The sequence below is a fragment of the Hyperolius riggenbachi genome, chromosome 9 (assembly GCF_040937935.1).
Source record: "Hyperolius riggenbachi isolate aHypRig1 chromosome 9, aHypRig1.pri, whole genome shotgun sequence".
NCBI classification, from domain to species: domain Eukaryota; kingdom Metazoa; phylum Chordata; class Amphibia; order Anura; family Hyperoliidae; genus Hyperolius; species Hyperolius riggenbachi.
The window spans coordinates 126,286,631-126,313,040 of record NC_090654.1 but is presented as its reverse complement, the minus strand read 5'-3'; the positions used below and the strand labels follow the sequence as shown (position 1 = coordinate 126,313,040).

General features: G+C 42.4%; 1 protein-coding gene across 2 annotated transcripts in view; it reads left to right on the top strand.

The window, feature by feature from the left end:
- The window catches only part of PEAR1 (platelet endothelial aggregation receptor 1), a 209,984-nt gene that overhangs the window by 88,130 nt on the left and 95,444 nt on the right, over nucleotides 1-26,410 (top strand). The window contains exons 2-4 of one of the 2 annotated variants that reach the window (XM_068253475.1): nucleotides 3,471-3,584; nucleotides 4,615-4,719; nucleotides 8,042-8,142. In XM_068253475.1, the coding sequence (XP_068109576.1) occupies nucleotides 3,472-3,584; nucleotides 4,615-4,719; nucleotides 8,042-8,142 (319 nt within the window). In that variant the 5' untranslated portion in view covers nucleotide 3,471. Of the gene's footprint in view, nucleotides 1-3,470; nucleotides 3,585-4,614; nucleotides 4,720-7,787; nucleotides 7,825-8,041; nucleotides 8,143-26,410 lie in introns of those variants that run through there. The other variant, XM_068253476.1, reaches the window with a different exon arrangement.

Below are 26,410 nucleotides of genomic sequence, written 5' to 3'. Positions count from 1 at the left end.
GGCAGAAAAACACTGGAGCAAGGTCGACCACGGTCGGATCTGATCTGGCTATGTATACGCAGCAACAGCACATGCACTGCACAAGCCGCCTGCAGGAGAGTACCCACTCGCTACAATTGCAAATAATTTCAGTTAATGCACCATGCACCAGTCCAGCCCGCTGCCCACAAAACGCCCTTGCTCTTGTGGCGCCCTAGGCCATGGCAATTGTGGCCTTGGCTTAAATCCCATCCTGGCAGTGAGCACAAGCACCTCTGCTAAGAGGACTGAACGCTGTAAAAACACAGCCACTAATCCATCCATTGTTTACATGGAGGAGCGTGTTATTCTACCATCTTTTAATTAGCCAAGCAATTCACATGATGTTTAGGAACCCAGCAGGTATATAGGGAACCTCACATTGCAGTGATGTGTCCTTTACCAAACTCTGGCTTTTTGTGGACAGGCTAAAATTTCTTAGTGCAAACTGTTGCAATGTTCAGCAGTATGATGAAAATGTTACCAGTATAAATCAAACAATAACAAAACATTTGTAAAGCTCTTTATTCCCATAGGACCCATAAGCTTGTCTCAGTTCAGTTCATAGTTGCGGTTTATGGTATGTTAAGAGTGGAAAAAGATATGTTATCATAAAGGCCAGACTAAACAGGTGGCTTTTTAGTTTTTATTTAAACGCCTCCTGGGTTGGAGCTATCCTGATTGTGCGTGGCAAAGCATTGAAAAGGGTAGGGGCAGCATGACAAAAGGCTCTGACTCAACAGGTTTTTAGTTGGATATGAGGTTGTGGGAGGTGTGACAGAGTTGCAAAAAACCCTTCAAGTATCGGAGGACTAGGTCATGTAGAGATTTGAATGATAGCATGCCAATTTTGAAGAGGATTCTCGGTTTTATGGGTAGCCAGTTGAGTGAGAAAAGGATTTGTGTTGTATGGCAATGGCTGGGTTGGCTTATTAAAAGCCTTGTGGCAGCATTTTATTCTGGCTGCAGGTGGTGTAGGTCTTTCTTTGGGAGGCCTGCATACAGGGCATTGCAATAGTCCAGTTGTGATGTGATGAAGGCGTGAACTAAGGTTAGAAAAGCCTTTGAAGGAATTTAGGTGCTTAATTTTTTGCAATGTTCCCAAGGTGAAAAAAAAGGAATTTTTTACAACAGCTGAAATTTGATTCCTGAAGATAAATTCCCCATTAATCAGTACACCCAAGCTACACACAGTGTTGAAGCTAATAAGGTCTGAGTCTGGATCTGTTTTGCTGCTAGTTGCAGACTACCGATGACAAGAACCTCCGTTTTGTCAACATTTAGTTTAAGCCAGTTGCCATGTAATTCAGTTAGCCTTTGCTTATAATTGATGTGGTTCTTCATGCTCCTTTAAGAATATCTAAAGTGTAATAGAGCCTATAATGACAGGCTCTGTCTGCATGATTAAGAATGGGGAGGTTGCGAGGCGAAACACTCAACTGTCCTGACGTCATCCATCCGCTCTACCTCCCTCCTAGAATTGGTCCTATAGATTTTTTTTTAAGCGCCGCCAGGGGTCTTTTTTTGCCCACCTGCGTAGCCGCGGCCTGCCACAGCTCAGCAGCCACCAATCAGGACACGGCAGTGTCCAGCCTTGGCGGCTCCCAAGCTGGGTGGTGGTCTCGAAGGCCTTCAGCAGTCTTTGGAAACACTGCCAAGGAGGGGTGCGGAGCAGCTCTCTTTGCCCGAAGACTTCAGGACAGGTATTATATATGGCCTCCGTCCTCATGCAGACAGAGCCTGTCATTGGAGGCTCTGATTATTTTACCATAAGTATTCTTTTATTTTAGTGTTGCCCTCCTCTGCACTGATTTTAATTTCAGGACGTAAATTTTTTGTGAATTAAGACAGCAAAATTAAGCTTCATCTCAAGATGAGGCATTACTTACACTTTATATTTTAGTATATGAAGTCTTTAAAGAGGAGTTATCGCGAAAATCTTAAAATTTAAAACACACACAAATAAGAAGTAAATTTCTTCCTGAGTAAAATGAGCCATACATTACTTTTCTCCTATGTTGCTGTCATTTATAGTAGGTAGTAGAAATCTGACATTACCGACAGGTTTTGGGTTAGTCCATCTCTTCATGGGGGATTCTCAGCAAGGCCTTCTTTGTAAAGACATTCCCTGAAAAAGATTTATACAAAGATTTTGGCCAGCCTCCCTGCTCACCGTACACGCTTTTGGCAGTTGGACAGAGAAACTGCCATTCACTAAGTGCTTTTAAAGATAAAGAAAACCCTGAGAACCCCCCATGAGAAGATGGGCTAGTCAAAATCTGTCGGGAATGTCAGATTTCTACTACTTACTGTCAGTGACAGCAACATAGGAAAACATGATTTATGGCTCATTTCAATCTGGAAGAAACGTACTTCTTATTTGTATATGTTTACATGTATTTTAAATTTGAAGATTTTCGTGACAGAGGTCCTTTAACTCTCACACTTATGTTTCCTTTACCACAAGAAGTATTCTAATTGTGATATTTTCTAACAATCATGATACAGAAAATGAACACATCTTTTCATACTATGCCTTTTTATTTGGCTTAAAATCCCTATGGAATTTTATGCAAACTGCCAAAATTTTGCTTTTAAACCTTTTTATTGGTGGTTTTCAGAGTTGTATAGTTGACATTACACACAATTCTGTTATAAAGCTTGTGCTTATTGAACAACTACTCACTTAACTCAATCTTGTCATTAATTAATCAATCTTGTTAGTAATTAACATTAACTATTGTGGTGGTCACACACCATACAATATTTTACATTTTTTTTCAATTTAAGAATTACAATCATTTTTTTCTGATTGATTGTAACTTTTGAAAAATCTGACCACTGTACCACATACATGTGTTAAATGTTTCCGCAATTGTGAAAAAAGAAAAACAATTGCAAACTGAAAAAAATTGCATGCATCTATACATTAAGAAATTGACTATCTACCCTACACCATTCAATTTTCATAAAAAATGATCAAGAAAAATCCACCACTTCTGGAATCAAAGAAAAGCCTTTTTTTTTGTGCACAACCAATTGTTTTTATCAAATTGCTGTTAAATTGGATCATTTTATTTTATCATGTGTCGCTAACTTTAGTTATCAGTGCCAAAAAATATTTATCAGTATCATTTACATTATTTTGTAAAGATGAGTTTTGCTAAAAACTAAAGAAAAACTCTGTTTGACAGTTTTCTGACTTAGAGCCAATTCTTCCATCTGCCTAAATATGAGTGTCTTTAGCGACAAAACATCCTCTGTTTAAACCATTTCCTGTTTTGCACTCACTGACTTCCTGTGTTTACAACTCTGCTGAATTCTGATTGGCAAAGGCCAGTCCTCACACTAAAACTGTGTATATTAATAAATGCACTAGACAAAAATGTACATAGCTGAGTCTACTGTTTGAGTCTACTGTATCCTAACAATATCTATTCATTATGTTTCAGAATGAAGATGGCAAGGGCATTCCACATGGTGCCAGTTATGTTTTTGTTGGTTCAAGTACAGTTTGGCACATCCCTCAATCCAAATGACCCCAATGTCTGCAGTTACTGGGAAAGGTAATAGAAAAACAAAGCTTTCACATTTAGTGCATGTGTTCCTTTTATCCTATAAAGCAAATGTACTTCAGACATGGTGCTATCGCCATACAGACAGGAAACAGCTGGTGTACTCTTCTTCCTGCTTCTCGCATATAACTGGATAACTGTGGCTTCCTAAACTCTGTCTCTACACGCTGACAGAGCTTGGAGAAGCCTATGCTATACATTTTATACTTCACAGTCACCTTTAAATACACCATAGTTGAACCTGGTTGGACATATAGAATGCCATTGATCAACTGGACACCAAGTTTTGGGAGGCAAGACTTCTCCCAGTTTTTTTTTAGGTGTATAGGATATAAATAATGAAAAGGATATAATGAAAGTAACGTCTAATTTTAACAGTAACTGGATATCAGTCTGGCCGGGAATGTAGTTTAAAGTAATCTTCACATCAGACTCTCCTGTGCGGTAAATTTGATTTTTGTTGGCCAGACTCAGGACAGCTAGAAGGATCTGATATTGATTCTTTTTGTATGCAATGAAACTTCAAAAATATAGAATAAAGTGAAGAATTCTTTCATGGTGCAATAGACAAATCTTTTAAAGAAGCAAACAACCAGTATTCCAAAAAAGTTGATTGTTTGGGTATAGCATCAAGCCCCTCTGGTCTATGTATTGGGACCTTTGATCCCCCCGGGCACCACGCTGCACCACGTAATTACACATTACGCCTGCAGGTTTGCATTGAAGGGCTGAGCTACAGCATATGAGCTGGTACTGCCACCAGCAGATGACCAAGTCGCCTCCTCACACCAGTGCAAGAAGGTAGAGACCCCACCGGCACCCCCTCTAGCAGCACTGCAGATTACCCTGCCCCGCTCCAGCACAATGGATGCAAAATTAAGTGCCGATGGGTGGACTGTGACGTGGGTGCTCTGCAAATTGAATTGGAAAGGGTTAAAGCCAATAAATAGATAACATTTCTATTATGTCTGTGGGCACCTTAACTGATATTGGTGTACTTCTAACCCTCTGTTTTCTTCAGTTACACAACTGCAGTAAAAGAGTCCTACGCCCATCCATACAGTGTGCTCACTCCTGACTCCTGCGACAGCAACTGGAACTACTTTAAGACATGCATGCCCCAAAAGTAAGTATACTTCTAAATGCAAAAAGGTATAATTGTAAGCATGAACAAAGATATGAAACAGAGTGACCATGTTGCTTAGTGTCAGGTGAATCTGCTCCATGGCACTTGACTACATATATCCCTCCGTTTGCCTGGGGACCAAAACTGTAGGTAGGTCCTCCAGTACCACTATTATTGCACCATATTGCCTTATATCCACTTACCACCATAAGGTATGCCCTCCTGTTAGCCCACAACTGGCTTTTGAGGAAGTGAAACTTGATTCACAAAATGTGTCAAACTAAATTTTTGTACAGTTGTGGAGTCCATGTCTGTAATTATATTACCATTTACATTGTTCAACTGGAAAACAACTTGAAGAAAATTCCCTGGCAAAAGTCAAATTTTCAGACAGGAAGAGGCCATCTTGCTGTGATGTTCCTAAGTCACCCTCCCATTTCCAGAGGAGGAGATGGATAGTGATAGGAGGAAACATTGCAGCAGGCCTGCCTCTTCCTGTTCTGAAAGGGGAAGAACAGACAAAGCACAGATGTATGTGGATTTAGCATGAATATACCTCTGTGCTTACCGTAGGTAGCTTTGCCTCGGGTCAGGTCTCCTTTAAAAGCCAAGAGAACAAGCTTCCTTAAAGCGAAATATAACCCTGCATTTCAACTTTGCTCTAAAACATTATTTACAGTATATTATATGCAACCAGCATTTTTTTTTTTACTAGACCAGCATTGGAAGGGTTACACAGGGCTTTAAAGTTCCTGAAGATTTCTGCAGACGCATCCGAAGCTGAAATAGATACATTTTGTTTACATAAATGTATCTAAGTGTTGAATGTTACACACTTTAGCTGTCCTCCAGCTCAGTCAGAGAGAGTGAGTCACATTCAACACTTAGATACATTTATGTAAACAAAATGTATCTATTTCAGCTTCGGATGCATCTGCAGAAAACTCCAGGAACTTTAAAACTCTGTGTAACCCTTCCAATGCTGGTCTAGTAAAAAAAAAAAATGCTGGTTGCATATAATATGCTGTAAATAATGTTTTAGAGCAAAGTTGAAATGCAGGGTTATATTCCGCTTTAAAATACAGTATATCTGTTACAACAGGGAAAAAAATAACTGCTGTGTGCTACATGATTTTAGAATCAATTGTATGTCCTATTTTAATAATAAATATTTTAATCAATAAATATGTATTTACCGGTAAACCAATAAATGTGAAGTTTTAATGTTATTCTCTGTGGATTACTATTGTTCCACTTTCAAGTCCCATTCAGTGGCCTTTGACTTTTGCAGAGACTTTTGCGGAGACATGTAGGGATGTTGGGAATTCATGTTTTTTTTTTATTATTACTGTTCTTACCCTGTTATAAGGGTACCCAACATCAAGGCCCATTTATCCAATGTTCTGGTCAGGAGCCTCTTATCAGCCATATCCTGTAAAGCAAGCTTATCAGTCTGGAGTATTGTGCACCCCTTGCGAACTGCATAACATGATAAAAACAGCCAAAGCCAAACAACAGTATCAGCCTGATTCACAGAGTATGCCATATATTCCTACAGCTGGGCTGCTTGAAATAATTAGACCAAATTTTGTAAGCAGTTATTTATTTTTTATTAGCTTTAGAAGCCTTGATTGACACAAAAAGGCAATCATTGGATACTCAGCTATCAGGTATTTTAAAGGCACTGCAGAGTTGTTTCCATTTACAGCTCTGAAATTCTGCGTGGAACGACTGGAAATGGAGCTCCTGGTCAGGTACTTTAAGGTCCCTTTCACACTATATTTGTGCATTGCTGTATGCTGTATGCTCATATATGGCCGACGTGTGGACTGTCCTGTAAATACATACAGCATTGCGTTGTGTGCTGTCTCGAGCAATTGTGATAAAACCCAGTTAAATCAATGGGTCTGTTCTACACTGTCAGCTGTGTGCTGTGCCTCTATGTGCACAAATTTCTAAAATGTGAAACCTTAAGGTGGCCACGAATGGTCCAATTTATAGCAAAGAATCGTTTGTGTGATCAGATAAATGTGATCAGAGATAATCGATTATTTCACCATCAACAAACCAATCTGTACTTCCAATCCATCACAACCGATTATAAAAAAACATTTTTGCCAATCAACAAAATTTTCGTCGAACGATCACTTTTAAGAATCATTCGCAGTCGACTGAGAACATCAACAGCGTTTATTTTTTGGCAATTCGATCACAATTATTCTGATTCCTTAAACTAATCTTCGGTAAAAATTGGACTATTAGTGACCACCTTAAAAGTGCATTTGTGTCTGAAACCAAGCTTTAAAGGGGCACTGCAGCGAAAAACTGTAAAATTTAAAATATGTGCAAACATATACAAATAAGAAGTACATTTTTTTCCAGAGTAAAATGAGCCATTAATGACTTTTCTCCTATAATGCTATCACTTACAGTAGGCAGTAGAAATCTGACAGAAGTGACAGGCTTTGGACTAGTCCATCTCTTCAAAGGGGATTCTCAGCAAGGCTTTTATTCTTTATAAAGATATTCCCAAAAAACGATTTAAACAATAATGCTGGCCAGTTTCCCTGCTCCCTACACCGTTTTTTGGCAGTTGGACAGAGCAACTGCCATTCACTAAGTGCTTTTGAAAATAAATATATCCCTGAGAATCCCCCTATGAAGAGATGTACTAGTCCAAAACCTGTCACTTCTGTCAGATTTCTACTACATACTGTAAGTGATAGCATTATAGGAGAAAAGTAATTTATGGCTCATTTTACTCTGGAAAAAATGTACTTCTTATTTGTATATTTTTGCACATATTTTAAAGAGAAACTCCGACCAAGAATTGAACATTATCCCAATCCGTAGCTGATACTCCCTTTTACATGAGAATGCTATTCCTTTTCACAAACAGACCATCAGGGGGCGCTGTATGACTGATATTGTTGGAACCCCCCCCCCCCCCCCCCCACAAGAAACAAGAAAAGTACATACTCTTGGCAATTTCCTGTCTGTGAACCTTGCTGCATTGTGGGAAATAGCTGTTTACAGCTGTCTCCAACTGCCAAAACAGCAAGCAGCAGCTACATCCCTTGCCAGCAGTAAAAATGTCACCATGTGGTAAATGTCAGAATGTAAATCAGGGAGAGGAAAGATTTTACAATGGGCAAACACTGACTAAATCATTTATACATAATTATTGTAAAAATGAAGCACTTTTTTATTATATTATTTTCACTGGAGTTCCTCTTTAAATTTTATAGTGTTTCGCTGTAGTGCCCCTTTAACTGTGAAATAATTAATTTAGTTTTATATACTGACGGCATTTTTCTCTTAGGATAACGTATCGAACGGCGTACCGCCATGGTGTGAAGCTGGATTACAGGAAGAGGTATCGCTGTTGCCAAGGATACTATGAAAGCAATGATATCTGTGTTTGTAAGTCAGCCTATATGAGAAATAATGATTGTGCTGTGTACAGCTACTTCCATATGTTGAGCCAGCAGCTTGGGGTTCCCACGGAGACCACATGGTGCTTGAGATGTCCAAGTAATGCTCTGCATTATCCCCACTGCTGGGGCATGAGCCAAAATGTGCATTCCATAGAAGAATATTTATTATCCCTCAGGTCTGGAATTTACATCTTGCCAGAATAATAAGACGTTTGAAACATTTTTATTTGTTAACATCAGCTTAACAGCATCACTGTGGTAACCCTGCACGTTCTGCAGGTTTAAATTGAATAGAATGACTGTAGTGTAGTATAAAAAGAGGTTATCAGCCCTATCATCAGAAGCGTGTTGGGATATTTGTATGCATCTGTAATGCAAGTAAGTGGACCACCCTCTGCTTTTTCTAGTGAGAAGAAACAGTCGTAGTGCCAGCTTGCCCCATTGCACGGTCACCAGTGTAATTACACAGGGCAGTGTCGTGTCAGAGGAGAATGAAGTGTCTGACTTTGTCTGAAATTAAGATCCATATAGGGTGATTCTGTGCCAGGCTAGATCTGGAAACAGCGTCCCCAGCGACGAGCCCAAAATATAGAAATGATGTGGGCCGACAACGATCAAAGTTTTTGAATTTATCTGGCAACAGCACCCCCTAGCCACCCTATCAGCTATTTTTCTTATGTCTGATTAAGTACGGCATTGGACCTATGCTGGAAAAGGCCAGTCTCGACCATAGTCAGACACAGGATTAGAAAGGGTTAATCGCAGATTGTCACTATAGGATAATTATGGTACAACTCTCAAAGTACCAGTTGTGGCAGTCTTCCTCTCTGCCACCATTGCAGCCAAGGAGCTGTGGGGAGGAGGCAATGCTGTTACTCTGCCTGGGGCCAATCTGGTCTTAATCTGGCTCTTATTTGTGGTGCCATTAAAACATGGAAGGTTTCATATTCCCAGCCAGTCACAGACTGGTTTAAGCTCTTAGAATTATGTCTGGTTGTAAAACTCACTTTACTACGGTAGTATTCTATTTTTGCCCAATATTTCATTAAAGAAATACAGTACAGGTATACGATTAAGGAAATTTGAACCAGCTTGATGTGCAGTATCCAGTGGGTTCAGGGTCCTTTTACACTTTGGGCTTGAGTCACAAAACAGTGCTCACTGTTAGCACGCTTGTGAAAAGCCCCTAATCACATCAAAAGATGTGTAGGACGCGATAATTAGCAAAGTCGCGTGCGCAAAGTCCGGTGCGCGCAAAACATCGCATCGCGATGCGACGAAAACGGCGCACTCGATGCCCCTATAAGGGCGCATTGAGTGCGACCTTATCTTCACACTACGCTGTTTTCGTCGCACCGCGATGCGACGTTTGCGCGTGGGACTTTGCGCGTGGCCTGATTAAAATTCTGCATGCTAACTACTTAGCACCCTAGTTAGCACGCCCAAAGCCTTTAGGCGTGCTAACTGGGATAGCATCGAATAGTGAATCAGGCCCTTAATGCGTTGCATTGAGTTGCGTCGCGTTGCATCTCATTTGCCAAAATTGAACGTAATGTGATGCAACTCAATGCAACGCATTAAGTGTAAAAGGGCCCTCACACATCGCTAAGTAAGTAACTATAGTTTGGGGTTGAGGACCCGTTTACACTTAATGCGTTGCATTGAGTTGCGTTGCATCCCGTTTTGGCAAATTGGATGCAACGCGACACAACTCAACCCATTGCATCAAGTGTAAAAGAGCCCTAAATAATATCTGAGAACCCCTGTGCATGGCATTTTTTGTTTTGACTTAATGTCTATGCAAAGTTATTTTCTCTGCAAGCACTACTGCCAGCTCCAATCACAGTTTTGATTGATAAAATTAACAAAACTGGTGGGAAGGTTATTGATCAGCATGCAAATGTCAGTAGATCACTAGCAGATTTGGGGGGCAGATGGGGCACAGAGGTATGTTCTCTGCCTCATGACATGCCTCTGTGTCCCCACACTGATGCTCTCTGCCCCCCCGCCCCCCACACTGCAGCGCTATCACCCCCCAGAAATTAGCGACAATATTTGTCGCTATCTCGGAGGGTAAATACAGGAGTCCCTGTTCAAAACGCCCACCGGGGGCGTTCCTGCAGGCTTCCCAGAGCTGCCATTGGGCAGCTCTCTCCCTGGCATTCTTTATTCAGCTCTGGTACACTGTAAAGAGTGGAAACACAGGATAGTTTAACCACTTGAGGACCGTGGGCTTTACACCCTTAAGGACCGGCCACTTTTTTTCCATTCAGACCACTGCAGCTTTGACGGTTTATTGCTCGGTCATACAACCTACCACCTAAATGAATTTTGGCTCCTTTTCTTATCACTAATAAAGCTTTCTTTTGGTGCTATTTGATTGCTCCTGCGATTTTTACTTTTTATTATATTCATCAAAAAAGACATGAATTTTGGCAAAAAAATGATTTTTTTTAGCTTTCTGTGCTTACATTTTTCAAATAAAGTAAAATTTCTGTATACATGCAGCGCGAAAAATGTGGACAAACATGTTTTTGATTAAAAAAAAAACCCATTCAGTGTATATTTATTGGTTTGGGTAAAAGTTATAGCGTTTACAAACTATGGTGCAAAAAGTGAATTTTCCCATTTTCAAGCATCTATGACTTTTCTGAGCACCTGACATGTTTCATGAGGGGCTAGAATTCCAGGATAGTATAAATACCCCACAAATGACCCCATTTTGGAAAGAAGATATCCCAAAGTATTCACTGAGAGGCATAGTGAGTTCATAGAAGATATTAATTTTTGTCACAAGTAAGCGGAAAATGACACTTTGTGACAAAAAAAAAAAAAGTTTCCATTTCTAGTAACTTGCGACGAAAAAAAATGAAATCTGCCACGGACTCACCATGCCCCTCTCTGCATACCTTGAAGTGTCTACTTTCCAAAATGGGGTCATTTGTGGGGTGTGTTTACTGTCCTCGCATTTTGGGGGGTGCTAAGGCCCGGTTCACATTAGCGGTCGCCGTCCGGAATCGCCGTGCCGGAGCCGGACCGCATGCAGAACGGACGGAACGGACGCACGGCATAGCAATGAAAGCCTATGCGTCCGTTTCGTCCGGACCGGATCCGGACCGGATCCGAACTCCGGCATAAGACCCAACATGCGCTATTTTTTGGTCCGGCTCCTCCGGCAGCCGTATCCAGAGCGGAGCCGGACTGCACCATCCGGCCAATACAAACCAATGAGAACCGGAGAGCGCACAACACACTGGCTAAAAATCCGGATGTTCTACCCCACTTCCTATGCGTATTGTAGCGGCGATTTTGGATGGGGACACATGGGCAAGCATTTTGGAGTGGAGCAGCAGTGACTTTAAACGTGCTGGAGATGTTGGCAGTATGTCGGAGGTGGAGGTGAGTGCTAAACAGCGGAGGGCCTGATTCCACAGGTCCACCTTCTGCTGACCTCCCAGACCCCAACATTTTTATTCGGTTTCTACTATCTTTTGCCAAACGGATCCGGATCGCATCCTGATAAACACCTGATGCAACCTGATCGGATCCGGATCAGAACCGTACGGTTCCGATCCGGATCCGGTCCGGATCCGGTCAGGTCATCCGGTCCGTTTGGCAGGGAACCGCAAGTGTGAACCGGCCCTAATTTGTAAGCACCCATGTAAAGCCTAAAGGTGCTCATTGGACTTTGGGCCCCTTAGCGCAGTTAGGCTGCAAAAAAGTGCCACACATGTGGTATTGCCGTACTCAGGAGAAGTAGTATAATGTGTTTTTGGGTGTATTTTTACACATACCCATGCTGGGTGGGAGAAATATCTCTGTAAATGACAATTTTTTTTTTACACACAATTGTCCATTTACAGAGATCTTTCTCCCACTCAGCATGGGTATGTGTAAAAATACACCCCAAAACACATTATACTACTTCTCCTGAGTACGGCGATACCACATGTGTGGCACTTTTTTGCACCCTAACTGCGCTAAGGGGCCCAAAGTCCAATGAGTACCTTTAGGATTTCACAGGTCATTTTGAGAAATTTCTACTCCTCACGGTTTAGGGCCCCAAAAATGCCAGGACAGTATAGGAACCCCACAAATGACCCCATTTTAGAAAGAAGACACCCCAAGGTATTCCGTTAGTAGTACGGTGAGTTCATAGAAGATTTTATTTTTTGTCACAAGTTAGCGGAAAATGATACTTTGTGAAAAAAAACAATAAAAATCAATTTCCGCTAACTTGTGACAAAAAATAAAATCTTCTATGAACTCACCGTACTACTAACAGAATACCTTGGGGTGTCTTCTTTCTAAAATGGAGTCATTTGTGGGGTTCCTATACTGCCCTGGCATTTTAGGGGCCCTAAACCGTGAGGAGTAGTCTTGAAACAAAATTTCTCAAAATGACCTGTGAAATCCTAAAGGTACTCATTGGACTTTGGTTCCCTTAGCGCAGTTAGGGTGCAAAAAAGTGCCACACATGTGGTATCGACGTACTCGGGAGAAGTAGTACAATGTGTTTTGGGGTGTATTTTTACACATACCCATGCTGGGTGGGAGAAATAACTCTGTAAATGGACAATTGTGTGTAAAAAAATCAAAAGATTGTCATTTACACAGATATTTCTCCCACCCAGCATGGGTATGTGTAAAAATACACCCCAAAACACATTATACTACTTCTCCCGAGTACGGCGATACCACATGATTGGCACTTTTTTGCAGCCTAACTGCGCTAAGGGGCCCAAAGTCCAATGAGTACCTTTAGGATTTCACAGGTCATTTTTGTTTCAAGACTACTCCTCACGGTTTAGGGCCCCTAAAATGCCAGGGCAGTATAGGAACCCCACTAATGACCCCATTTTAGAAAGAAGACACCCCAAGGTATTCCGTTAGAAGTATGGTGAGTTCATAGAAGTTTTTATTTTTTTGTCACAAGTTAGCGGAAATTGATTTTAATTGTTTTTTTTCACAAAGTGTCATTTTCCGCTAACTTGTGACAAAAAATAAAATCTTCTATGAACTCACCATACTCCTAACGGAACGGTCTTCTTTCTAGAATGGGGTCATTTGTGGGGTTCCTATACTGCCCTGGCATTTTAGGGGCCCTAAACCGTGAGGAGTAGTCTTGAAACAAAAATGACCTGTGAAATCCTAAAGGTACTCATTGGACTTTGGGCCCCTTAGCGCAGTTAGGCTGCAAAAAAGTGCCAATCATGTGGTATCGCCGTACTCGGGAGAAGTAGTATAATGTGTTTTGGGGTGTATTTTTACACATACCCATGCTGGGTGGGAGAAATATCTGTGTAAATGACAATCTTTTGATTTTTTTACACACAATTGTCCATTTACAGAGTTATTTCTCCCACCCAGCATGGGTATGTGTAAAAAAAAGTGCCAATCATGTGGTATTGCCGTACTCGGGAGAAGTAGTATAATGTGTTTTGGGGTGTATTTTTACACATACCCATGCTGGGTGGGAGAAATACCTCTGTAAATGACAATTGTTTTATTTTTTTTTTATTTTTTTTAAACTTCTCTTTATTTAGAACAGCAAGGGAGATATACAGACGTAATGACAATATTATTACACCGCTGCATTATAACATCTTAAATAACTACTATAACAATTTCTATTCAGATATCAAGATACAAAATACAAAATATACTCATATTGTTGCGGTGACGAGATTATTTTGTCAACAACCTTATTACATTTTGACCACCTGTATATAGATAGGTCCCTCATTAAGATGAAGGCATCATAACCCATCTATATTGTTTTACCCTGCTGTCAAGTTTCAATTGCCTAGATAGACATAGACAATTGGCCAAAACAGTTTGCCCATTAGTGAGCTTATGCGATTAATCCAAAGAGGTTTGATTTTTTTTTTTACACACAATTGTCCATTTACAGAGAGATTTCTCCCACCCAGCATGGGTATGCATAAAAATACACCCCAAAACACATTATACTACTTCTCCTGAGTACGGCGATACCACATGTGTGACACTTTTTTGCAGCCTAGGTGCGCTAAGGGGCCCAACGTCCTAATCACAGGTCATTTTGAGGCATTTGTTTTCTAGACTACTCCTCACGGTTTAGGGCCCCTAAAATGCCAGGGCAGTATAGGAACCCCACAAGTGACCCCATTTTAGAAAGAAGACACCCCAAGGTATTCCGTTAGGTGTATGGCGAGTTCATAGAAGATTTTATTTTTTGTCACAAGTTAGTGAAAAATGACACTTTGTGAAAAAAAAAACAAAAATCAATTTCCGCTAACTTTTGACAAAAAATAAAATCTTCTATGAACTCGTCATACACCTAACAGAATACATTGGGGTGTCTTTTTTCTAAAATGGGGTCAGTTTCTGGGGTTCCTATACCGCCCTGGCATTTTACGGGCCCAAAACCGTGAGTAGTCTGGAAATCAAATTTCTCAAAATGACTGTTCAGGGGTATAAGCATCTGCAAATTTTGATGACAGGTGGTCTATGAGGGGGCGAATTTTGTGGAAACGGTCATATGCAGGGTGGCCTTTTAGATGACAGGTTGTATTGGGCCTGATCTGATGGATAGGAGTGCTAGGGGGGTGACAGGAGGTGATTGATGGGTGTCTCAGGGGGTGGTTAGAGGGGAAAATAAATGCAATCAATGCACTGGGGAGGTGATCGGAAGGGGGTCTGAGGGGGATCTGAGGGTTTGGCCGAGTGATCAGGAGCCCACACGGGGCAAATTAGGGCCTGATCTGATGGGTAGGTGTGCTAGGGGGTGACAGGAGGTGATTGATGGGTGTCTCAAGGTGTGATTAGAAGGGGGAATAGATGCAAGCAATGCACTGGCGAGGTGATCAGGGCTGGGGCCTGAGGGCATTCTGAGGGTGTGGGCGGGTAATTGAGTGCCCTAGGGGCAGATAGGGGTCTAATCTGATAGGTAGCAGTGACAGGGGGTGATTGATGGGTAATTAGTGGGTGTTTAGGGTAGAGAACAGATATAAACACTGCACTTGGGAGGTGATCTGACGTCGGATCTGCGGGCGAACTATTGGTGTGGGTGGGTGATCAGATTGCCCGCAAGGGGCAGGTTAGGGGCTGATTGATGAGTGGCAGTGACAGGGGGTGATTGATGGGTGGCAGTGCCAGGGGGTGATTGATGGGTGGCAGTGACAGGGGGTGATTGATGGGTGATTGACAGGTGATTGACAGGTGATCAGTGGGTTATTACAGGGAAGAACAGATGTAACTAATGCACTGGCGAATTGATAAGGGGGGGTCTGAGGGCAATCTGAGCGTGTAGGCGGGTGATTGGGTGCCCGCAAGGGGCAGATTAGGGTCTGATCTGATGGGTAACAGTGACAGGTGGTGATAGGGGGTGATTGATGGGTAATTAGTGGGTGTTTAGAGGAGAGAATAGATGTAAACACTGCGTTTGGGAGGTGATCTGATGTCGGATCTGCGGGCGATCTATTGATGTGGGTGGGTGATCAGATTGCCCGCAAGGGGCAGGTTAGGGGCTGATTGATGGGTGGCAGTGACAGGGGGTGATTGATGGGTGGCAGTGACAGGGGGTGATTGATGTGTGATTAACAGGTGATTGACAGGTGATCAGTGGGTTATTACAGGGAAGAACAGATGTAAATATTGCACTGGCGAATTGATAAGGGGGGATCTGAGGGCAATCTGAGCGTGTAGGCGGGTGATTGGGTGCCCGCAAGGGGCAGATTAGGGTCTGATCTGATGGGTAACAGTGACAGGTGGTGATAGGGGGTGATTGATGGGTAATTAGTGGGTGTTTAGAGGAGAGAATAGATGTAAACACTGCGTTTGGGTGGTGATCTGATGTCGGATCTGCGGGCGATCTATTGGCGTGGGTGGGTGATCAGATTGCCCGCAAGGGGCAGGTTAGGGGCTGAATGATGGGTGGCAGTGACAGGGGGTGATTGATGGGTGATTGACAGGTGATTGACAGGTGATCAGGGGGGATAGATGCATACAGTACACAGGGGGGGGGGGGGGGTCTGGGGAGAATCTGAGGGGTGGGGGGGTGATCAGGAGGGGGCAGTGGGCAGGGGGGGGATAAAAAAAAAATAGCGTTGACAGATAGTGACAGGGAGTGATTGATGGGTGATTAGGGGGGTGATTGGGTGCAAACAGGGGTCTGGGGGGTGGGCAGGGGGGGGGGTCTGAGGGGTGCTGTGGGCGATCTGGGGCAGGGGGGGGGAGAAATCAGTGTGCTTGGGTGCGACATAGGGTGGCTGCAGCCTGCTCTGGTGGTCCCTCGGACACTGGGACCACCAGGGCAGGAGGCAGCCTGTATAATACACTTTGTAAACATTACAAAGTGTATTATACACTTTGTATGCGGCGATCGCGGGGTTAACATCCCGCCGGCGCTTCCGTATAGCTGGCAGGATGTTGCGGCGGGCAAGCGGTGACAGGCGCCGGCGGAGGATCGCGTCACGGATGACGCGATCGCTCCGCCCATGCCCTTACAAGGACCGCCGCCTCTGTGGGTGAGCTGGTCCTTAAGGGCTCCACTTCCTGGCCGCCGCTGTGCGTTAGGCGGTCGGGAAGTGGTTAATGCTGCAAATGCTTTTAATCTGACCTCAATGCAGATTACTGGAAGTGTCACTGAGTCCAGTAAGCAAAATAATGAGGATTTTGAGCAATCCTATTGTTGCCAAAAGTTATAACTATTATTAGAGATTTATAAAGCACCAACATATCCCATGGTGCTGTACAAAGTAAAACATGAGGTACATAATAATACAGACAATGGTATACACCAATATAGTAAATACAGATTTTGTACAAAATACAGAATCGATACAAAATACAGAATTGGTAATTACAGTGACAAAAGTAACATGATGAATAAAATGTATAATGAATTCCAAAACACAAAAGGGTGAGAGAGCTCTGCCATTGCAAGCTTACAATCTTAAAGGAATACTGTAGGGGGTCGGGGGAAAATGAGTCGAACTTACCCGGGGCTTCTAATGGTCCCCCGCAGACATCCTGTGCCCGTGCAGCCACGATGCTCCGGTCCCGCCTCCAGTTCACTTCTGGAATTTCAGACTTTAAAGTGTTAAAACTACTGCGCCTGCGTTGCCGTGTCCTCGAGCCCACTGATGTCACCAGGAGCGTACTGCGCAAGCACAGACCATACTGGGCTTGTGCTATACACTTCTGGTGACGTCAGTGGAAGCGAGGACACGGCAACGCAGGCGCAGTGGTTTTCGGACCTTAAAGTCTGAAATTCCAGAAGTGATTCAGAGGTGGGGCCGGAGCATTGGGGAGTGGCTGTGCGGGCACAGGATGTCTGCGGGGGACCATTAGAAGCCCCGGGTAAGTTCAACTAATTTTCCCCCCGACCCCTTACAGTTTTCCTTTAAAGGAATACTATCGATACCCAAGTGTTCTAAAATGACAATGTACAAATAATGTCTAAGTAGCTGTGTAAACATTTTCCTACTTTTCATGTTAAATATCAGAGGCAAAAACTGTAATTTATTGAGGGTAGGATTTAGCTATATTGGGACAAATCAATTGCAGAAGGGGTGTCTGCTTCAATGCACAGCCAGAGTTGCATATCAGCCTACAGAAAGAAAATATCAAACATATCAAACTCTGAAAGCAAAAACAGTATGAAAAGCTGTGACAATTAGTTACATTTCCTCTGCTCTCTTCAGACACTTCAGTCAGAAACACAGGACACAGGAGCTGCAGCTGTTAACTCTATGTGTAGCTCTGTGTGTGACAGAGAGAACTGATCAAGTGTGAGGGGAATTTCCCCTCTCCTCATGGCTCAGTCAGTGTCAGTTTTGGCTTCAGTAAAGATTGAAAGTATTTTGCTAACAGTAAACAAAGAAGTTGCTACTAAAATGTATACACCAGTACTTAGCAGCACTTCCCAAACAATTCCTGTGTCAATTGAAAAAAATATGTGAATCGATAGTATTCCTTTATGGAATAGGGAGGAAACAAGAGATGGGGTAGTATACAATAATTATACCTAGCGGTAGTGTGTTTTTAGGATATGAAGTAGAAGTGCATGTTGGCCTTAGGTCAAAGGGGGAATGGCTTAAGTTAGAGCATAAGCTTGTCGGAAAAAGTGAGTTTTGAGGGAGTGTTATAACATATCAAAAGTTGAAGTGTGACGGATGTGTTCTGGAAGGGCATTCCATAGGAAGGGTGAAGCACGTGTGAAATCTTGTATACATGAATGTGAGGAGGTAATTCTAGAGGAGGACAAAAGTTGGAAGAATTTTGAGATTTGATTTTTGTAGAAATTGGCTGACAAATCATAAACTATAATATTCACCATGTGAAATGTTTATTGAGGCACAGAGCAGTTTTAATGTTCAACATTCAATCAATGGTAGTAGCCATTCAGAAATCGGTCATCTCATAGCTGATCATGTGACTAAGTAAAGTACAACCTCATTGGCTTTTAGGGGTTGCCTCTTTTGTTCATTATTTTTGCTCTTATTTACATTATTTATTAGAGTAATATCTGGACAGAACATTACAGAAATTCAGCATGCTCAGTGTATGCTTTATAATAGCCGGACAATGGTCAGTGTGGCAGCAGCTCCAACAGAGATCTCAGCTCATTGCCTTGGATCAGTCTGCCAAAGCTTACTCACATGAACTGCATTGTCTTCATGCAGACAGTTACAAAGAAATATGTTTCTCAATATATTGATATATAAACTACTAACTTCATCTAAAAGTGTGGAAATTTTGTCTCTGAAGAAGAGGTTGAAGTACAATTTATTCAACTTGTAGCTGATCTGAGATAGGCTGCAAATCTCCTCCTTTGTATTTCCTAGTTTACTAGTGAGATCTAGAAGCTGTCAGTAGTGACATATACTGTATCTCTGTGTGCAGTCATCACTAGTGCATACATTGTCCCAACATTCCAGTAATGATCTAAAAGGTGCATGCATTAGTAATAATGTTAATAATACCGTAAGCCTAATATTTGTATAAGGAGTTTCTCCTGTTGGTATCAAAGTGCTTGAGAGCTGCAGCTTAATAGGCCACCCTGCAGTGTTAGGGATTCTTGCTACTGAAGGACTACTGAATAGGTGCTGGTTTACTGAACAGGAAGAGCCAAGTTTTGAATCTGGATAGTGTAATGGTTAAGGGCTCTGCCTTTGACACAGGAGACCAGGGTTCTAATCATGGCTCTTCCTGTTTAGTATGCCAGTACCTATTCAGTAAAGAGTCATTGGGCAAAACTCCCTATCACCGCAGGGTGGCCTATTGAGTGCTTACAGGCTGCAGCTCTCAAGAGCTTTGAATGCAACAGGAGACAAGGCAGTATACAAATGTTATTATTATTATTACAAAATAATTACTAATGCAGGGACCTTTTTGCGATATGTCTGTAAGTGGTGCTTTTGCTCAGAGCAGCCAATCAGATTTCAGCTTGCATATTCTGGGAAGATGGAACTGACTGGTCACAGTGGCACATGAAGTATAGGGACAGACAGGGGCGCCTCTGGCCATTTTGTCACTCCAGGCAAGGAAACCTGTGCCCCCCCCCCCTTCCCCCTCTCTCCATGAAAATATTTGCAATGCGGCAGCCACTATACCACTGTGTCCAATTGTAAAAATGTACTGCTTGATTGTATTTTTGGTACAAGGAATGGTACAAGGTACAAGAGAGTAACAAGGAATATTTATAATTACTTTTCTCCTGGCGGAATCAGTGCTGACTCGCTCAGTATGCTGTAGCAGTGTTAGGGAGTCTTGCCCAAGGTCTCCTACTGAATAGGTGCTGGCTTACTGAGTAGAAAGAAGCAGAGATTTGAACCCAGGTTGCCTGTGCCAGAGGCAGAGACCTTAAAGAGACACTGAAGCGAAAAAAAAATTATGATATTATTATTTGTATGTGTAGTACAGCTAAGAAATAAAACATTAAGATCAGATACATCAGTCTAATTGTTTCCAGTACAGGAAGAGTTGAGAAACTTCAGTTGTTATCTCTATGCAAACAAGCCATTAAGCTCTCCGACTAAGTTAGTCTTGGAGAGGGCTGTTATCTGACTTTTATTATCTGAACTGTTCCTGGACTATTTACTTTTCCTCTGCCAGAGGAGAGGTCATTAGTTCACAGACTGCTCTGAAAGAATCATTTTGAATGCTGAGTGTTGTGTAATCTGCACATATTATAGAATAATGCAATGTTAGAAAAAACACTATATACCTGAAAATAAAAGTATGAGAATATTTTCTTTGCTGCTAATCTTCTAGTAATTATTCATAGTACACAACCAATTCAGTATATCATATATTTTTTTTCGCTTCAGTGTCTCTTTAACAATTACACTATCCAGAGAGAGGAGGAAAAGACAGCCAGCTCTAGGGGAAGGGGGGAAACAAAGGTGAACGAGGGAGAGAGGAGGAGTGGAGAGAGACTGAGAATAGCCTGACATGGAGCAGAGAACTTATCTGTATTGCAGCCACATAACACAGAGGCGACTTGCCTGTAATGTGACTCCTGTCCTGCCTGTCTCTCACACAAGGCTGCAGCAGCCACATGGAGTCTAGGGACTGTCGAAAACTTTTCAACCTGTGTAATACCTTATCTAGCTGACCACATGCAGTCTTTACAATGATGAGAAAGCAGACAGAGTTTTTTTCTAAGGACACTGTAGGAGGCAAGCCTCTCTTCTGCATCATGCTGTGTACATTTACCAGCTTGCCATCAAATTGTACATTTATTTCCCTCAACCAGCCTAGTGCTTCACATTGCCTTATATATTGTACCAGCAGCCTGGGGGGAAATCTCCCTCCTTACTCCTGGCTAGTCCGTTCTGGAATGCACACGAAGACACCATCCTCCCAGTGGCGTTGCTAAGGTTTGTGACACCTGGTGCAGTAACTCATGGTGTCACCCCCCCCCCCCCCCATTTCCTAAATAAGACTGCATCACATGGTACCTGTGTGCTGGCATACAAATGGTTTCTGCTTCCTAAAAATGACCTTGGACTACATAAGAGATATTAGATAAAGTATGGTCAATGAGTGACATGATTATGTACTCTGTAATGTGCTGGAAAAGATGTCAGTGCTATATAAATACATAATAATAATAATATGGTAGAGTATTAGACTATGACAGGATTATATTGTGAGCTCCTCTGAGGACAGTCAGTGACATGACTATGTACTATCTAAAGTGCTGCAGAAGATGTCAGTGCTATATAAATACATAATAATAATATGGTAAGACATTAGACTATGGCTATGGTAGGATTAGATTGTGAGCTCCTCTGATGACAGTCAGTGACATGACTATGTACTCTGTAAAGTGCTGCAGGTCATGAAGAAGGAAGGGGACCATATTTCCACTCCGAATATGGGCCTGATACATCAGTAACAGTAACATTTCTATAGCCTTTCTCTCCCATAGGACTCAAAGCGCAATACAAGAGGGACGGGAAACGCTGCCCATCTCACCTATGGTTTTGCAGTTCAGATTGCACTTTGGTGCGAATCTGGATGGCATGCTGCAGCTTTATGCATCACGCAGCCAAATCCCTATAGCCTTTTTTAGCGATTCAGGCTGCAGCTGCACAGCAGAACAGAAACCGCAACCGAATCAGAAACGGCCATGGCTCCTAGTGGAAACTGGCCCTTAGCAAGAGATGAAGGAGGCTGGGAACACAAAGAGGAAATAAGAAAGAAAGAAAGAAAGAAAGAAAGAAAGAAAGAAAGAAAGAAAGAAAGAAAGAAAGAAAGAAAGAAAGAAAGAAAGAAAGAAAGAAAGAAAGAAAGTGAATGAGAAATAGAAAAGGAGAGAGAATGTAAGCAAGGAAGAGAGGGATGGAGAAAGGCCGGTACACATCATGCAATGCATGAATAGTTGATAGCAGATCAATTGGAACGGGGAAAGCTGTACATAGATTGCCTGCCATTGAACTAGGGAGCAGGAAGAGTGACAGAGGACACACAAGAGAGAAGGAGGGGGCAGGGGACAAGTAGAAAGTGAGACAAGATACAGGAAAGCATGCATTTTTGTTGTAAAGGCTGTGCAGAGAATAGTCACTCCATTACAAGAGCACTTCCTCCAGCCTGTAAAAGCTTTCAGCCAGCCTGATATGGGAGAGGGGGTAGGCTGGCATATGTGCAGTGTGTGTGTGTGCTGAGAGAGAGGCTGTGACAGCATGGCAGGGGGACTGGATGCTTACACAGGCTTCATGTCCAATCCATATATCCTGCTCTCTCCCTTCTCCATCACCTCCAGTGGTGCATGGCTCACTCAGATCCAGCTTCCCCCTCGCTCCATCAAGCAGGGCTTTGACAGGAGCAGAGATAACGCAAGCATAGGCTAGGTTCAGTTCATAGCAACTCAGACGCTCCATAGCCTCCGTCACATGCTCTGGCAGCACAACCCAATACAGCACAGTCTACAGGGGGGGGGGTGTAAACAAAGATCGGCTCCATGAGCCAGCAGCTGCAGATACAGCTAAAGAGGAGAGGCTGTTCCTCTCCCAGCCTCAGTGAATGAATGTTTAAAGCTAAAATACGTTTTTGGGTGTTAAAATTCAGCTCTGTTGAAGTGGCATCTGCTGTCACCCCCTCTAATGGCAACATGGGAACACCCTGGTGGGGGTCACACTCCACGCACCCGGTTACAATGCTAATGCATCCTCCTCTTCTTTTCAAGTCATAAGGAGGGGCGGACAGGACAGGAGTCACACAGACACACTCTAGATCCCGAGATAACATTAACATTAGGGGATGCCATAGAAAGTGTTGTAGACAAAAGGTTTGTAGATTCCTTATTTGAGGCTGAGCTGTAGAGGCTTTCATTAGAACTTTTTATCTCCTTTCCCTAAGTATTCAGTCATTGAGGACAGGAAAAATAAACTTTTTTTTTCCCTCAAAGCCGCCCTGAAATAAATCTGCCGATCTAGGCAATTAGCTGGTCCGCTGGTCTCTAGAAGTGCCTCTGGGGACAGAGAGGTGCATTGCTACTGTAGGCCATACCTCCCACCTGTCCCTCTTATAGGAGGGTTGTACCTCTGTTTTCCTCATTTGTCTTAAAGTGACTATAAACGTTAACATTTTTTCATCATGTGATCTTTCGATGCGATTTTTACGATTGAAAGTTATTGGAAGGTAATTATCAATACATGGGTCGATTAAGGCATTTCCTCTCTTCAGATTTGATCCTAAAATCCAACATTTGGATCAATTAAATTTCCAATCAATCATCAAATCATTTGACTTTTGCCACACACTGCAAGTTTGCTGTACAAATCGATCGGAAAAATTGCATTGACAGACCTATCCTGTCATGGGACAACACTAAATATATGACACTTTGATACAATGTAAAGTAGTCAGTGTACAGCTCGTATAACAGTGTAAATTTGCTGCCCCATCAGCCACAAACTTTCTGGGCTTGTGGACTATTAACTAGGCCTAAACTGAGCTCTCTTCTCTTTAATGAACAACAGAAAACGGAGGTCTTACAAATCTTGCCACCAGGCCAGTGGATAGAGCGCTAAAAAAATATCATATTTACAGTACTTTTCACTAAGTTTCTGATTTAAAAAATAGTGCTTTTAAAATAATCAATCTTTTAGTAACTCCCATAATGGATAAAATAACAATGAAAATTAAAAAAACTCTATACAGTTCCTTTAATTTGAAGCAGCTCTAAGCTCATGCAACAGTAGAAGAGTTGTTATTATTTCAGATTCCTCGCGTCCTTTATGAATTGACCCCTGTATATTAGTAATGTTCCCAGGACATATTACTGTGAGGTTCGTCCATCACTTACACTCAGATTTCACCAAGGGGACTCTAAACTAGATTTCTGTCTCTTGATACTACTTGACTGTGATTTGCTTAAATGGAAAATGGTTGATAGTTGAAGTTTAGAGGAACTGTTGAGAGCTGACATGTTTTTACCACACAAGTGATATCAGATGTTCGTCCCAGATACAACATCCTGATCTTTACCTCCCTATTTGCCACATCTATTTTTCCTGACTCCTGACGGTGTGTTTTCAAAGTGAGAGTCATTTTTTCAGGCATCTTGCCCATGTTACAGACGTTTCCATGGAGATTAGCCAGCTTCTTCCATGTTGTTCTTGGCATCACTTTAAGCAGCTCTGGGCTTCCCTGCCTGTCTCCTGCCTTGTGATTGACTCCAGTGCTCCCAGATGGGATTCTGATTGGTTTATCTAGGCAGCGGATGACACGGCACAGACTAAGGTCACAGCTGACCAGAAAAGGTCGCTGGTAGCTGTGTTCCCAAAATGGCTGCTACTATACATAAGTCCAGAGGGGAAACAGCGAGAATTCTGAATATAACAATGAAATCCTTGTTAAAAACCAAAGTAGCTGACTGAGTACACACACTTTTAGTTTAAACTAAGAATAAGCTGCATCTTGATGAAGTTCTTTATTAAGTCTGTCTGGACATATTTCACACCAGAAGGCAGAATATGAAGACACTATATATATATGATATGATATAGTAATGCTATAAAATAGAATAAGCACATGAATGAGATTTAATATGTGTGAGTAGATCAGATCTACTACTTAAAGGGAACCTGAACTGAGTCAAATTATTTAAAATAAGCACATGATGTACCTGCAGATGAATATTACAGACTTGCCTCGCTATCAGTTCCTCTCAGAAGCTCACCATATTCATCTAACAATGATTCCCTCCAGTTCTGACAACATTTTGTCAGAACTGAAATATATCAGTTGCTGTCAGTTATATAACAGTGGCTGTCAGTTATAACTGAAAGGACAACTGATGAGCAAGGTAATATCCATGTTTCCCCATGGCTCAAGTGGGCGGTATTACAATTTCAAAATGGAGGACAGAGAATTCCATCGACCACAGTGGACAAACAGGACACAGGAGAGGAGAAAGAGAGCGATGAGTAGACTGTGAGGGAGGTCAGTATTATGTGTGTATGCTTATTTTGACTTTTAATTTTCAGTTCAGGTTTTCTTTAAGACAAAAAAATATTATCTGGACAACTCTACTGGGTTTCAGAATAAACAGACTGCATATCAATTTAAAGAAGCTCTCCACACACCTCCAGAGTCCAGCCTTGCTGATGGAGTATTGAGAGTCTCTGCTGAGAGCCCACTTTCTCCTAAAACTTCAGACTAAACTCAATCCTAGAGTGATCTGGGTTTTGAGGTTCAGGTCAAGCATACTCTAACTTTAGCACCTTTCCCTTTTTGTTATATACAGCTACTTATATCAGTTTTATAATACTTCTGTAAATATTTTACAGTTTTTTTAATAAAACAATATAATCATTATGCTGAAACTCTGAATCTTCTAACTAGAAGTTAAGAAACTCTCTGAAGAACCTAGCTCAGTGCATAATTTTTGAACATTCCTGTCTGGCTATTGTTTTGTAAAAGGCCTGAATCACATCAGCAACACTGTGAATAGTGCATGCAGGGCCGATTCTAGACTGTTTGCCACCTGAGGCAAACTTGTGAGGATGTTAGCCCCCCCCCTTCATAGGTAGCATTGCACCCAGTAATAGGTAGCTTGGAGCGGGTAGCAGTCAGGAAGGGGGAGCAGCCGGCATAGAGGTGGGGAGGGGGTCGGACCCCCTCCCTCACCTGGGGCTCCTCCGACCGCGCTCCCGCTCCAGCTGTTTTCCCAGTAATCAAGGGAGTGGCCCAGCGGTGATGCAATGACTCGCCTTTCTTCTTCCGCTCCAGCATTACGTTCCACCGCTCACGTCACTGACCAGCGGCCGACATTGCAGGAAGTGACGCGATCGGTGGAATGCAATGCTGGCGCAGAAGAAGTAAGGTGAGTCATCGCCACCCCGGTGTATTATCAGATAGTGCAGCCCGAAAGCAGCATTCCTCACTAGGTATCTTGCATGCTCAGTGGGAAGTTAGATGTTATTTTCCTGTGCAGTTTGCATTGGTGAGGCTGAGAGTCGGGATGTCACACACACATTGCACAACTAATGACACAATCTTAATTGTACAATCTTACCACTTCCCGTGTATAAGCCGAGATACCCACTTTCACCCCAGAAATCAGGAAAAAGTGACTGACCCGCATATAAGCCAAGGGTAGAAAATGCAGTGGCTTCTGAGTTTCAATCACAATCACAAGTAATAAATAAGTCGCTCAAATCCCGCCTCCACACACACACACAAAATTGTATAGGTGCATATTGTATAAGACAATAAGGTGAGCACAACAATAAACAGAAATAGATGCCAGTGCA